Source organism: Rhea pennata, chromosome 1 (assembly GCF_028389875.1).
Source record: "Rhea pennata isolate bPtePen1 chromosome 1, bPtePen1.pri, whole genome shotgun sequence".
In the NCBI taxonomy this organism is placed as follows: domain Eukaryota; kingdom Metazoa; phylum Chordata; class Aves; order Rheiformes; family Rheidae; genus Rhea; species Rhea pennata.
In genome coordinates this window covers 195,621,661-195,635,304 of record NC_084663.1, presented here as the reverse complement: position 1 = coordinate 195,635,304, position 13,644 = coordinate 195,621,661, and the positions used below count along the sequence as shown (strand labels likewise).

General features: G+C 36.1%; 1 protein-coding gene across 1 annotated transcript in view; it reads right to left on the bottom strand.

The window, feature by feature from the left end:
- The window catches only part of MIPEP (mitochondrial intermediate peptidase), a 73,372-nt gene that overhangs the window by 41,769 nt on the left and 17,959 nt on the right, over positions 1 to 13,644 (bottom strand). Inside the window, exons 11-12 of the mRNA XM_062567195.1 lie at positions 1,218 to 1,371; positions 229 to 306 (exon numbers count right to left, since the gene is read on the bottom strand). Coding sequence (XP_062423179.1) covers positions 229 to 306; positions 1,218 to 1,371 — 232 coding nt within the window. The remainder of the gene's footprint in view (positions 1 to 228; positions 307 to 1,217; positions 1,372 to 13,644) is intronic.

Genomic DNA, 13,644 nt, shown 5'->3' with positions numbered 1-13,644 from the left:
TGCCTACCATTTTGTAGTACAGTTTGAGTTCCTACCAGGTGAGGCTTTCTAAATAAAAAGTTATTCACAAAAATATTTTACCTAAAGCCATGTTTGCAGCTATAGTCTTTCCATGTCTAAATTTGTTTATCACAGACACCTCTTAAACTTATGTTCTATGCATACAGCCCTAACACAACAGTCATTACTCATATACAACCCACGATGAAAACAGATCACAAATGTTACCTGATGTGGCTTATTAGGTCGTTGAAAGAAGTCACAATAGATGTATCCTAGCAGACCTTCATTTTCATGAACAACAGCCTGGAAAAAAAAGGATGAATTTCCCACAGTAAAAGCAAAGATGTGTGAATGGAAGAAATATTATTCTAATGCAAAGATTTATAATGCATACATGACAAATAATCCAGGAATGATTCTAATGTAAAATCTGATGCTTATTTCAATTGAAAAAATATATACACAAGATTCAGAGCTTGTTATTCAAACTGCAGCCATTCCCACATCTTACACAAAACTGACCACTGTCACAGACTAGTATTAAAATAAACACAGTCCATAGTCCCTAAATGACTTCTCAGAAGTCAAGAGTGACAACAGTTGATTTACCATGGAAATAAAAATAAGAAGAGTAAGCAGTAACTATATGAAGAACAGTAGTTTTCACTGCAGAGAATGGTGGAGAATATAAGGCGGGAAGACAACAGATGAACCAATGAACCGGGGAACTGATGAGTAAATAATTGCCAAGTTTCCCCCACCACCACTCTCCCCTAAAAAAAAAGGCAGAAAAATAAAAGAGTAAAAAATAATCTAAGGGAAAGATGACACACAGAACAGACAAAAAAGAAAAGATAAATCACTGCTAGAATACACAACAATGACATTCCGGTCATCTATAGCCACCTACAGGTTAAAACTAAATGGGTTCATTCAGAAAGGCTGTGTGAAAGGTACAACAACAAGCTCTGAAAAAGAAAGTGACTCTGAAAAGAGAAACTGACTCTGATTAGGCACCCTTTAAACAGGAACATATTTTAAAGGCCATTAAATACTAAGCATATAAAAGGCTTAGAGCAGTGTTCTGGTTAAATCCCAGGCATAAGCACCCAAATAATTTTAAAACAAAATCTGACTCACAGCTCTTAAAGGAATAAACAATCCTGCCTACCCCTCCCTTTGTCATTTCAGACGCTGGGAACTAGAATGCTTACCAACTTGCGAACATCTTCAGACCAAATCTCTCCTCTCTGGGTCTGTTCAGCATAAAGGGAGATTCCTAGGAGCTGACTGAACAAAGAGTTCAAACCTTCCATGCATGCCCCAAGAGAGAAGAAGGGACAATACAAACCAGGATCAATGTTATACCTAAGAAAATAAAAGAATTCAAAATCAGTTAGTTTAGCTACATAAACTATAGTCACAAACTACTTCTTTATAGACTTTATCACTACCAAATCATAAGATGTAACTTAAAAAAAAAAAAAAAAAAAAAAAAAAAAGGCCCTGAAAAGCCCCTGAAGGCCTTATTAAGCATGCTTGGCTTTGTTTTTCAAACAGTGAAACTAAGATACAGACTAGGTATGGCCCAGCATTTGGTAATAACTACCTTCTTTAGTTTTTGATGCCAAATTCAGAAGATAGTGACTATAATTTTCAGAGAGGTTGAGAACACATAGCTCAAACTGACCATGGCAGCACTATGGGTTGCCAAGCTATGGCTTTTGACCAACAGAAAGCCACTGGCCCTCAAATGTACATGCCAAGGCTATGCTGTGACTGATAAGAAAATGGAGCTGGCTTTGGCTGCTGTGTAAATCAAGTCTCTAGTCAAAGGAGGAAACCAGCCAGTGGGAACTGCTGGCTCTACAGTCTTGTCTTTTCCTGGAGCAATAAAAATACAGGGAAGACAATATCACCTCCAATGTATGAATCATGCCTCAAGCTCCTGGGACTTCCTGAACCACGTACAAAGTATCCTACAGCTTTTAAGCCATGCTAAGATTTTAGTAGGTGATTCATAGTTCGAAGGCAGCCAAGCTTCCCAAGCCTAACATTGAACAGACAAGTATTTTCAAGACACTACAGCATAGATAATGCATGTCAAGAGGAAGACACCACACTCCTCCATGCTCACACACAAAAACCCACGAGTGAACAAAAAGCAATTACAAAAGTATTTCAGACATGTATTCAGCCTTTACTCAGGCTCAAACTTCCTGAGACTCTGACCCCAAAAAAGTAAACTGCAAGTGTACCAAACAGATGAATGCTCTGGAAAGCCTGCACTTACTCAAGCTGGCCATGGCAATTCTGTGGAGAATGTAGTGAAACTAGAAGTATGCTTGTACTTGTGCATGCACCTCAAATGACAAAAATGTTCTTGCTCTCTCAATTCACATACAAACTCCAAAAAGGAATGTTAACTTACTTATGCCATTTTGGGGGAGGTTCAGTACAAAACTGTTCTCTTAATTCTGGAGGATCACAATTCCTCCTATTCTCCTTTCCTCCTTCATGCTTTTGAGCTTTGCTTCTTAATAACAAAGTAACTACCCATTTAAATTTAAACATGCATCAGCTGAACTACAATGGCTGAACATCAAACATTAGAACCCCACTATTTTAAGGTCTGTGATCAAAAGGTTTAGTTAGAGGCAAGCTGTGAAGGAGTCAGCTAGTCCCTCTCCATTTACTTTTCTAGCCTTCCTTCCTTCCCACCCCCGCACATAAAAGAAGAGGCCTGAAAAAAAAGTCCACTCGGGATCCTGGATTTTGGCAATACACTGCTTACAAGTGCAGTTACAATTCCCTACACAACTTCACTAAATTGTGACGCACAGCAGGATAGGATTAGTTCTCTAAGCCACTGCACCTGTTCTTGAACATTTCATTGTATTTCGCTTTATTTTTCTACCATCCTTTATCTTATCTCCAGTGTACGCTCTAGCAGCCTTTTGCAACTACTATGGCAACATTTGTTGAAATCTGCAGTTATCTTCAGTTACAGAATCTGGCATATTTTTGCATCACAAATGCAAGAAGCTAGAAGTTAATGTACTTCATTCTAATTGTCATTATACCAGAACACAGAAAACAAACCACATTCTGACTCTACCACACTGACATTACTGGTGTTATTTCTTCAAGATGTGTAGCAACACTCAAATTTACACGCTGCACACTGCAATAAAACTCATTTTCTTCTTTAACTAAAAAGAATCTTTACACAAGAAGAACAAAAGTAAATATGCTAAAAGCATTTTAGATTACATTAGGTAAAAAGATTGGAAGCAAGTCTCTTAAAGAAAGCAGAATACAGGAGTTAATTTTCCTGTAATAAACCATAGAAATTTTGAACACAAAAGACACTGCTGTCTCTTTACACACACAGTCCCCAGAAGTACAGAATTACAGTGTATGTGCTGAATATCCTGAGATCTTTAAGTCAGTAATTTCCAGAAGCTGCAGCTCCTTCAGTTGCAGATGTAGTAGATGAATCTCAGTACTTACAGCATCACCCTCTTCTGCTCAGAAAGTTTCTATGAAAACTTAAAAGCACTACTATGTGCTTCAATCCTATTCTCCTGCTTCTCAAATTGATTCCACTTTGATGCTTTCCCTACTTACAGACTGCAAGGTCTGTTAAAATTATTCTTTTAGTAAAAGAAAAAAGAAAACCCCATCTTCTAATGGCAAGTTACTGTAACAACCTCCAAAACAGCTTATGACAGATTTTGGCCATATTATTTTAAAATCTTAAACTACAATCACATATGCTACTATGAATATTAGGCTGAATTTCCCATTTGCAATTCAAATAATTGCTTCTGTAACTAAGGACTGACCATAAATTAAAAGCTCACTAGAGAAGTACTGTCTCAATAAATGATTACTATAACATGAAGCAGGATTTCTGCACGGACACACCTCCAAGGCAGGAAATATGATTATCCTTACATAAAAAAGATACAGTACTTATTTCAAATTAAATTAAGGCTGAAATTATGATATGACAATATGATACTGATATTCTAGAGCTAGATCTTCACAGACCCAATTGAGATGACCAAGATTTGTTAGTTTGGGCTCTGCCTCAGTCCTACTGGTCCCACACTGGTTCCTGCAGAGCAACTCAAATTTCACTGTACCTTCTTCAGGGATCCAGAAGGGTTTATTAATTCAGGTGCAGTTCAAGGCCAGGTCTGGCTCTGCACTTGAGCAATACTACACTTGCAAATTAAAGCACCATCCAGAACCAAGGAAGTAACACGGACATACTTGAGTGGTTCCACGTGGAGCTGATTTGGCTCCACAAGGGCTCTTTGTAGGGCCTGGTTTAAACAATCCAGATGGAATTGGGCTGACTCCAAGCAAAGCCCATCTGGTATATTCATATACCCCTTCCCCAAGCACCCCATATCATCTAGGGTTTCCACCATTTAAAATATTCCAGTACCCTCTATCCTGCCACTTCCCCCCGTCAGCTGGGAAAAGACAGCTGACTATATTAGATATGGTGAGAAAGATACCATACAGCACACTTCTACAAATGTGCACTTCAGTAAAGCAAACCGCAACTCCACCAATAGCTCACCGATACAGCAGATTTTCACAGTTCTAGGTAATTAAAATATGTAACTTCTACCAGTGATTTCAGCTGCCAGAGCAGGAAAATAAGGCATGAATATGGTAAGAAAATCAAGAACCGCACCCTCAGAAAGATTCATGAAATTAAGTCACATTTGCGTAGAAAGCAAAAAAAGTCAAGAGAAAACTGCAATATCAAGAGAGACCAGATTGTTCAGATTTTTTTAGGAGGTGACATGGAGCCTAGGACTAAGACTGCATAACTGCAGTATGAGTTATTTCAGCTATATCAGAGAATAGTATGTTTCATCCTAACTACAAGGACTCCCACATCCAACTGAAATACTGGATTAACATGTGTTTGCTGGAGGACTCAAGCTACTTTATGTTTCACTATGTTTCTGTTAAAGAAATTCTTGATGATACACAAAAACAGATACATGCAAGCAGGAGAAAGAAGTGGTATTTCTTCATGGGAAAGAACATATGAAATATTATAGAAAGTCAAGTAAAGGTCACTTTTTTCCTTATTCGCAGCACTCCTTAAAGTGTGAACTGTCCCAGTGATTTATTCCACTATGAAGATGATTGGGAGAAGGCTTTGTTATAAGTATTTTGTAATAAACTGTAATTATCCAATCTAGGAGAAAAATCAGTGTGTCATAGTTCTACCTTTTGGAAAAGCAGGATACTTATCTACCCACATATGAAAATAGCTGTAACAGATGAAAATATCTGCAACAGAAGAGTCTACACTGCCTGAGGCAGACTCCCCAGGAGAAAGAGTCCCTTACACCAGCTAATGTTTTAGATGTTTCATTCTGTCATTTTGAATATAATGAGGTCCTGGTTTAAAAAAACCCTACCTTAATAATACCAACACAGAATTAATGTTAGTCACTTCTGGTAGAACCTAATCACGATCAAACTTCTCTCACATCTAATGAAAGGTAAGTGTTAATATCCCTCTTGCCACCAAAATTGCCAAAAAGTTTTGAGACACAACATTTTAGATACAGAACACAAGAAAAATGTTTCTGGTTCTGATCCCACTTATTTCTCTACTTCTGCCATGCCTAATACATCAGTATGTGAACAAAGATCAAAGATGAAAATTCTGAAAAATCCTCAAATAGCACTAGTTGACACCAATCTGATATTTAGGTTACTTCTAGACAATCCTGACAGCAGTCAGTGGCTAGTACTATACCTTATGTTACCTGGCATCCAAAGCTTTTATTTTTTTTTTTTTGGCTTGTCATTGCAATGTCATAGGAGTTAGGAAGAAAGTGGATAAAAATACTGTACTGCTATGGATTTTTTACAATACGATAATAATAATTGCTAATATACTTTAAAATGAGTATTGAGTGCTGAAAAAATACTGCTGCTCCAGGAAGTGAATTTATATTATCTCTTCAAAATCCTTTTCCAAGAGCAGTCTGTAACTACCAACCACTAATCCTTCTGGATACCAAAAAAAAAAAATATTAATCCACAACTTACAAATTCGATTCCATCTCATAGTTGAAATCCCTCTTGCTCAATCAAGGAAGACTAGCTATAATTGAAAAAAGCCTGACCCCAAACTTGCACTGATTCCAGGAAAACATTTTCTTTGAGCTTATTTAGGAGCAGAAATTAGCCAAAACCTCAGCTATCTGCAACTGATATCATATAACCAGAAATTCACTTCCCAGAATAATTATAGTGACATTAATAGATGATTTTTCCTTTTAGTGGCAAGAAAAAGAATTTTACTTACCCTTTTCTGAGCCTCTACCTTCAGGATTCAAAGCTACTGAATGTAGAATGAACAGTGTAGCACTAGATAATTTTGGAGGACAATGGGGAAAAGGGAAGAAATTAATTTAAAAGACTTGCATCCTTCCAGAAAAGGATATTCAATGAGCAAAACAGGAAACCCTACAATCTTTCTCAAAACTGAAGTTTGTCTGGAGGGTTTGGGCAGAAAAGTATTTGGAAGAGTTTGAGTACACATTATACGCTCCCCTTATTTAAGATCCTCTCTTGACTCCAGGCATTCTACAGAAGCAGCTATAAGCAAATTCAGTATTTCCTTAAAACAGATAAAAATGTTTGCTAATAAAATGATTATCCAACCTCAGTGACTCACAGCATCGTCACCTTAGCGAGGCTGCAAGAACACATCATATCTCAGACACAACTTTTCAGTGTTCAAATTCCTGCTAATCTAGAACACTGTAGCACAACGTCTTGGTGGCAATGGCCATTGAGATTGTGATAGCAAGCCAAACTTCTCTTCCCTCTTATGGTTTTGAATGAAATTTCTAATACAGCTCACATCTCAGGTCTTAACTTAAAAATGCTCTGTGAACCAGGCCAGGTTTTCTAAAGAACACATAAAACTCCATGATGAAGACTTTTATCAATACACTCTTTTTAGCACTTTAAAAAGCTCTGTAACAAAGACAGAGCTTGTCTATGTTTCATGCAGAGCCTTTTTGAGGACTAATCCAAGCCCATAAAACGAATTTCTCCTGAAGCTAAAAGGGAAACACAAAGTTCATCACATTCTATCTCGAGTATGTCTTCAATCATTTTGTTTCAAATGCGAAACCAAGCGTTTTTGAAAAGGCACGCAAAATCCTCCCAACCGAACTTTACCAAAACAAGGCATTCCACTGCACATATTTTTCAACTGAAAGGCTAAAAGAACAAAAAAGTAAGCTAATAAATTACTGTACACTGACACAGTGCAAGAGCCTACATAAGATGGAACACAACTACAAAAGGATTTCAGCTTAGATTGCCCAACAACTACTCACCTGTCAGAGCAAAACAGTTTTCATAACCTACACATTAATAACTCTTGATCACACTACTGAACATCTTTTTATACAAGATGTTAAAACAGAAACCACTTTATGCAAAAATTTCAAGCTGTTATCAACTGTGGACTCAGTTGTCTACTTTTGTTTCTTTTACTTAAAACAAGTAGTTAATGTAAAATTTGAATAAAACTGCAAGAGGCAGCTGCTTTAATATAAACACATTCTTTCTGGTCACTCTTTGGCAAGCTGCCTCTATATTTATTCAGTCAAGTTACAATTTTTATCTCCAACAGGAAATGCATTCAAGTATTTTTGGGAAAAGAAATCAGAAAGGAAGTTATCAGGACCAAAACTGAACCACACTAACACGCATTTTGCTAGCAGTACAGTTTCTGCTAAAGGTTACTGCTACTAGCAAAAAAGGTTAATGTTCTGGAAACAGACAGCTAAAATCTATGTTGGAAACAATTCAAGCTCAATTTGGCAACAAAAATGTAGTGAACTGCCTTGTGTTTTTTTATATGCTGTAATTTGCAGCTTGTTTACACCAGCTGAGAAGACAGGCAGAATTCAGTAGAGAGCATGGTGCATATGGCTTACTAACATCACTGGCAGAACATTTTACAGTTGGGTCTAAAGCTAGCAAATACAGAATACAAAAACCAGATCAGCCAGGCACGCAAGGGCGAGAATCAGACACCCTGTTTGGATGACACATCACCTAAAGTGTGAGCTCTTGGATGGAGCAAGATTATTGAAGGTGCTTAAAACAGGTTCTCAGGGTGCCTATGTCGCTAGGGAAAGGCAGATGCCAGCATAATGCAACTTGCATGTTTAGCACAGCGCCAGCTACTTTTGCCATGCAGCAAAAGTCTTAAGCTCAGGTATGTCTGAGCTCTTGCCTTGCTCCTCTCTGGAACTTCAGCTTCCCTAAGTGGACAGCATGTTACATACCAAAAACCCAAGAGCATGAAGGTCTGAGCCTTTTCTGTGGAAAGATGCCTTTGAAAATACAGGCAAAGGAGACAAAACAACAGTTATATGATGAATCAAATAGAACTTAGCAGAGATACACATTCCCTGTCAAAAAGACTGCCGATCATGGAAGCTTTCTTCTATGAGGTACCAAAAACTCAGGTACTCATTCATTTTTGGAACCAACAGTGCTGGAAAAGGTTTTCTGAACCACCCTATAAGTTCAGCATTTAATTTTTCTTACGTGTCTATGTAGAACTTGAATGAGCTGCATACCTTTTCAGAAGAGCAGAAAAAAGCAGAAAACCCAAATTTTCTATTCATTATAGAAAAACCAGAAAACATAAGCATTAATCTGGAGGAATACAACTTCTTGAAATCAAGAAGGCATTTTTACCAGATCTTGTATTAAAAAAAAATGATTCCTTTTATTTTAGATGTAGGAAAACATCATGTTTCATTTATTTAAAAAAATAAATGAATGTAAGTATATAAATCTCCCTCTGAACAATTTAGAAACATTATCAATAACTACACAAAATCTTCATTACTGGGAAAAGAGTATTTTTCTCTATGTCAAACTTTCAGTTTTTAACTTTGAGTTAAAAAAAAAAAACGAGAGTTAAAAGTAGTCCTTTTTATGGCAATAACGAACCTTAAATTATTTTGCTGTTCTTGTAGAATTTTTTAACACAGGATGTGCTCAGAATTTCCAAATTCTGAATGACAAAGAATCAAAAAAATAAACAAAAGAAGTTTTGTTTACTTTCAAGTCCACAAAAAATGAATTTTTTAAAATTTATGTCAGAACATGCATTCAGAAACTTCACAAAGAGGAATCTCATTATTCTCCTAAAAAAAGTAAAAATACTAAAGAAAATGGTAGTTTCTTTGACGTAAATTCCTGTGTTATATTAAAGGATAAACAAAGTTAAAAAATTCACTTTACTTCTACGGTATACCGCTCAGCACTATTTTTAAAAGCCATGCAGGCAAATCAATTTAAAAAAATGAGTTAACTGACACAATGAGGTCTGGTTATTCTTCAAGAACAGCAGGCTTCAAAGAAAAAGGCTATGTACCTGTGAAGAACAAAGATGTAGTATGTCATCATAAATAATTATTTCTAAGCTTGTATGACTTCATTGAGTCTAAATAAAATGTAGACTTCTAAAATCACTTTCTTTTAAGCTGTATATTTGGAAAGAAACTAAGATTGTTTTGTGTAGCATGACTTTCATCTATTAAGAACGTTTTTGATAAAGTTGGACATTAGTGATATTTGAGTAGGTATCACTGTTCTTAACAACAGCAGATGAGCTGCTTGGCAAGAATTCTTATTGGTGACTATCAAGTGTTGTCCCTGATAATCTCAATTATTCTTGAGGAAAATTATCTTCCTATTGACATCCATAAAAATACAAAACACTCCTATTAACTATATGTAATGAAACAGATTCTCTCACAACTTTCAGGGAAGCTTGGAAAAAAAAAACCTCCTTAGTGGAAGATAAAAGCGAGATGAACCCCTCAGGTTAACTTGAAGAGATCAAGATGAGGAAAACCCCTTCCAATTTTCATTACATGCTAGCCTATGAAATTTAAATTTTTACCTGAAGGGAGATTCTTAATCATGATTTATAGAAGTCTCTGTATTTCTCAAAAATAATAATAATAGAAAGCCTTTGTACTCTCATCAGCCATAAACTAGCACCTGTTTCTTACATTCTTTTTTTCTTTTTGTAATTGTACTTCATAGAATTTTTGGAGGCGGGCCGGGTGTAATTCACATGATTGGTTTGCTATCAGCATTTTATGAGACTTTTAGATTTAACTTTGTTTTCAAATCAACTTTCTTTTAACTTTCCTCAATTTTTTTTAATAAACAGATTATTCTTGAAACTTGAGTTCTACTTTGAACTATTCATCAAGCAAGGAAAAATATCTATAAACCAGGAGGAATACTGATTTTAGGACTTGTTACAATGTTTTCAACACATATTATGCTTTGGCTGTTCTACATTAACACCTTCAAATCTTAACAACCAGAAAATACTAAACTAAGTATTGAGCAGGAAGGAAAAAGGTAACAAATTATTCGTGAAATTGCATTACGGTGGTAATTTAAAACATTTTATATAAACCACCAACTAACAGTATCTTCTACAGTAAACAGTACGAGTCTAAACACATAAAAAGACTCACACTTCTCCAAGTCTTTCTCACAAGCACAGCTCGCATTTGTTAGATAATCATTCTCTCTCCAGAAATACAGCAAGGCCTTACAATAACTTTCAGGTTTTCCTCCAATAAGCTTAGTTTAATGAGTGTTAGGTTAAATTGGCTTTTTTTCAAACTATGTTAGTTGATTAGAAAATACGCCTCTCCTTGCTTATAAATAGATAACTATAGAATATTTTCCTTCTCTATGAGCATCTTGAGTGGAAGATTTCCTGGTTCTTTTTAAATCTTGCAATATTTTTCCATTTCAGTTTCCAATTTGAACAGAAGTGACATTTTTCTCACATAATCCACAAAAGGTCTGAGCCATTTTTTCACATGGTCTTCTCAACAGAAAATATTCTTCTTAAAGCCAAAAATAATTTAACAGGAAAACATCCTGTAAACTAATTTGTTTACAGGTAACTTGCATACCTCAATATTAGTTGCATATTTGTCTTTAAAATATCCCCAGAGCCAGAGGTACCTTGGCATTGTCCCTATCCCTTCAAAAAACCTGAAGTCCGGTTTCTCCCACGGAAGCCAAAAGCCTATCTACAGGCTATCCACAAGAAAGCTGATGAATTACTCCCTAATTTCTGCCCAGGAACCAAAATGCCTACAGTTGCTGTGGTGGCTTTTTTCTTCTATACAACAGGAAACAGGCTTATTTTCCATTGATCTGTTCATCCCTAAGGCCAGTTTCATTTATTTCTGCAGTCCCAAAGAGACTGACCAGCAGCGACTGCAATAGCCTCCAAGCATATTCCAGTCACCACTCGGATGCAATCTTTGACAGTTTGGCAAAAGTCCCACAGTGACTTACAGACAGCAAAGTCAGTCCAGCCTCATAAGCAACAAAGGTTAGGAAAACAGGAGTCAACACCAGCCAGGCTACCTCGACACTGACAGTTCTTAAGAACAGTTATATATTATAACAGTCTAATTGTAAAAAGTGGTTTAAGTACAGGCAATCCCACCTTTGTCAAACAAACAGTTGACCTTCTAAGGTCTCCTCTAGTATTTTTATTTTTTTTAATGACCCAAAATTGTTGAGCAAAGCTACTGTATCTTTGCAGAATCAGGGCCTTGAGAATTATCTGTATGCAGTACTCACTGAGAAGTAATGGGATTTAATTAATACTATGTTACTTCTCTGCATTAAAACGCAGCAGTATTATTATTTTTACAATACATATATTAGACATCTTCTTACTTGTTAGAGGCTGAAGCATGTTCTAGCATTCACTGTTATATTACCTATAGCCTGCCAAAATTCTTGAGGTTCTCTTAATTACTCTGTCTTCTTATAAGATATTACTACCATGCATTTCAGACTTTTTTTCTCTGGTTTCTGTTAAGTGTACATTTATACTGACATCTATTTTCTCTGCCACTTAAACTATAGCTACAAAAACATTAAGCTTTCATAAATGTGGGTTTAAAGCCAGAGAGGCTATTTAATATAATTAAAAAAAAAAAAAAAGTAAACTATCCTGCTACCATCAATAGGAGACTTTTGTTTTTGAAGTGGGATAAAGTTTCCAGGGAAAAGATTTGCTGAAAGCTGACAGAAAGAAAATTATTGTGGATGAATTTATAGAAAGAAAAAACATACTTTGGGAACTGAGTCTGGAGCTCCTCCTGCTGTTCAATCCACAAAACAGCACTAATATAACATTCAAAAATAGTGAAAACAGAGAACTGATTTCACAGCAAATGCCCTTAGAATTCAATAGTCCAAACAGATGTGAAAATTCTATATTCTTCAGAATATAGTATCCATCTCTTAAAATTAATTCTGAGATATCTGACAAAAGCTTTTTCTAGTATAGAATAAATACATTAAATAAAAGAAGTTTGAGAAGATGTACTGAGTAACTCATGAGTTCCAGTTCCGTATGAGAAAAACTCATGCAGGTAATCAAAATCTGGAGAATGAAGGAAGAACTAAAAAAAAAAAAAAAAATCAAACCATGATTCCTTTGTCTAATGCTCGCTTACATTTTCAAGAGGACAAGATAAATATCAAGTTCCTCACTGACACAGTGCAAATACTAAGGCACAAATGTGGAAAGGGTAAAAAGGAAAAACATTTTCTCCTGGTTACTCATTTACAGAAGCATTTTTTCGCACAAAACTTAGGGATACACAGGACTGAACTAATGCAAGTCATAGGTAACCATCCCAAGAAAATGTCCAGAGACTGTTCTTCAGTCCTGAAGACAAGCAGCAAGTGTTGGCAGTGGCCACCTACACTGTACATTGCCCTGTGTGCACTCCATGTTCCAGGACAGCACCATCTTTTTTAACCTGGTCAAATTTTTTCAGTTCTAAAAGCCTGAAATAACAAGAGCTGTGCCACAAGTCAGTGGTGTTTCCATGATATCACCTCATACAGACTACTGGTGTTAGTCCCTGGTGCATGCTACTTCCAAAACTGTGCCTGGTACGACGTCTTGGAGGACTTTCTTAGGTGCAGAGCACAAATGAGTATCAGGAGTAAGTTAACAATTAAGCATTGCAGGTGACCAGCAGTCCAATACCAGGTCAACTCCCTCTTCCTCTCCTATATAGCAATATGGATGCAGTATTTAGAATCAAACCTAACAACATTAAATTAACAACATGAACTAGACTGAAAGAATCAGCTGGGGACAAAAATCAACATCAACAACTCATTTACTATATGATCAGCTTCATCAAAAGATATAAAAAGCGTAATAAAACAGTATTCCCCCCAGGAAGGAAAACAAGCACAGTGCCTTTCACACTTAAAGATTTAACCTTTATGGGACATACTAATTCAGTAATCAGAAAAAGAAGACAGTATAGGAAATGCATGTATGTACATATTCCTTATAACTTTTATTAACACAATCTTAATTTTAGCATTCCAGTAGAATCTATAAAGAGATTCAAGTATTATTAAATATAGGTGCTTTAATGAAGAAAATTAGGAGATAAAAGTTAGGACAGTATTTTGAACAAGTATCGTCACATTCTTCCATAGACTGCTTTCTGCCATTGCTAAGATGCA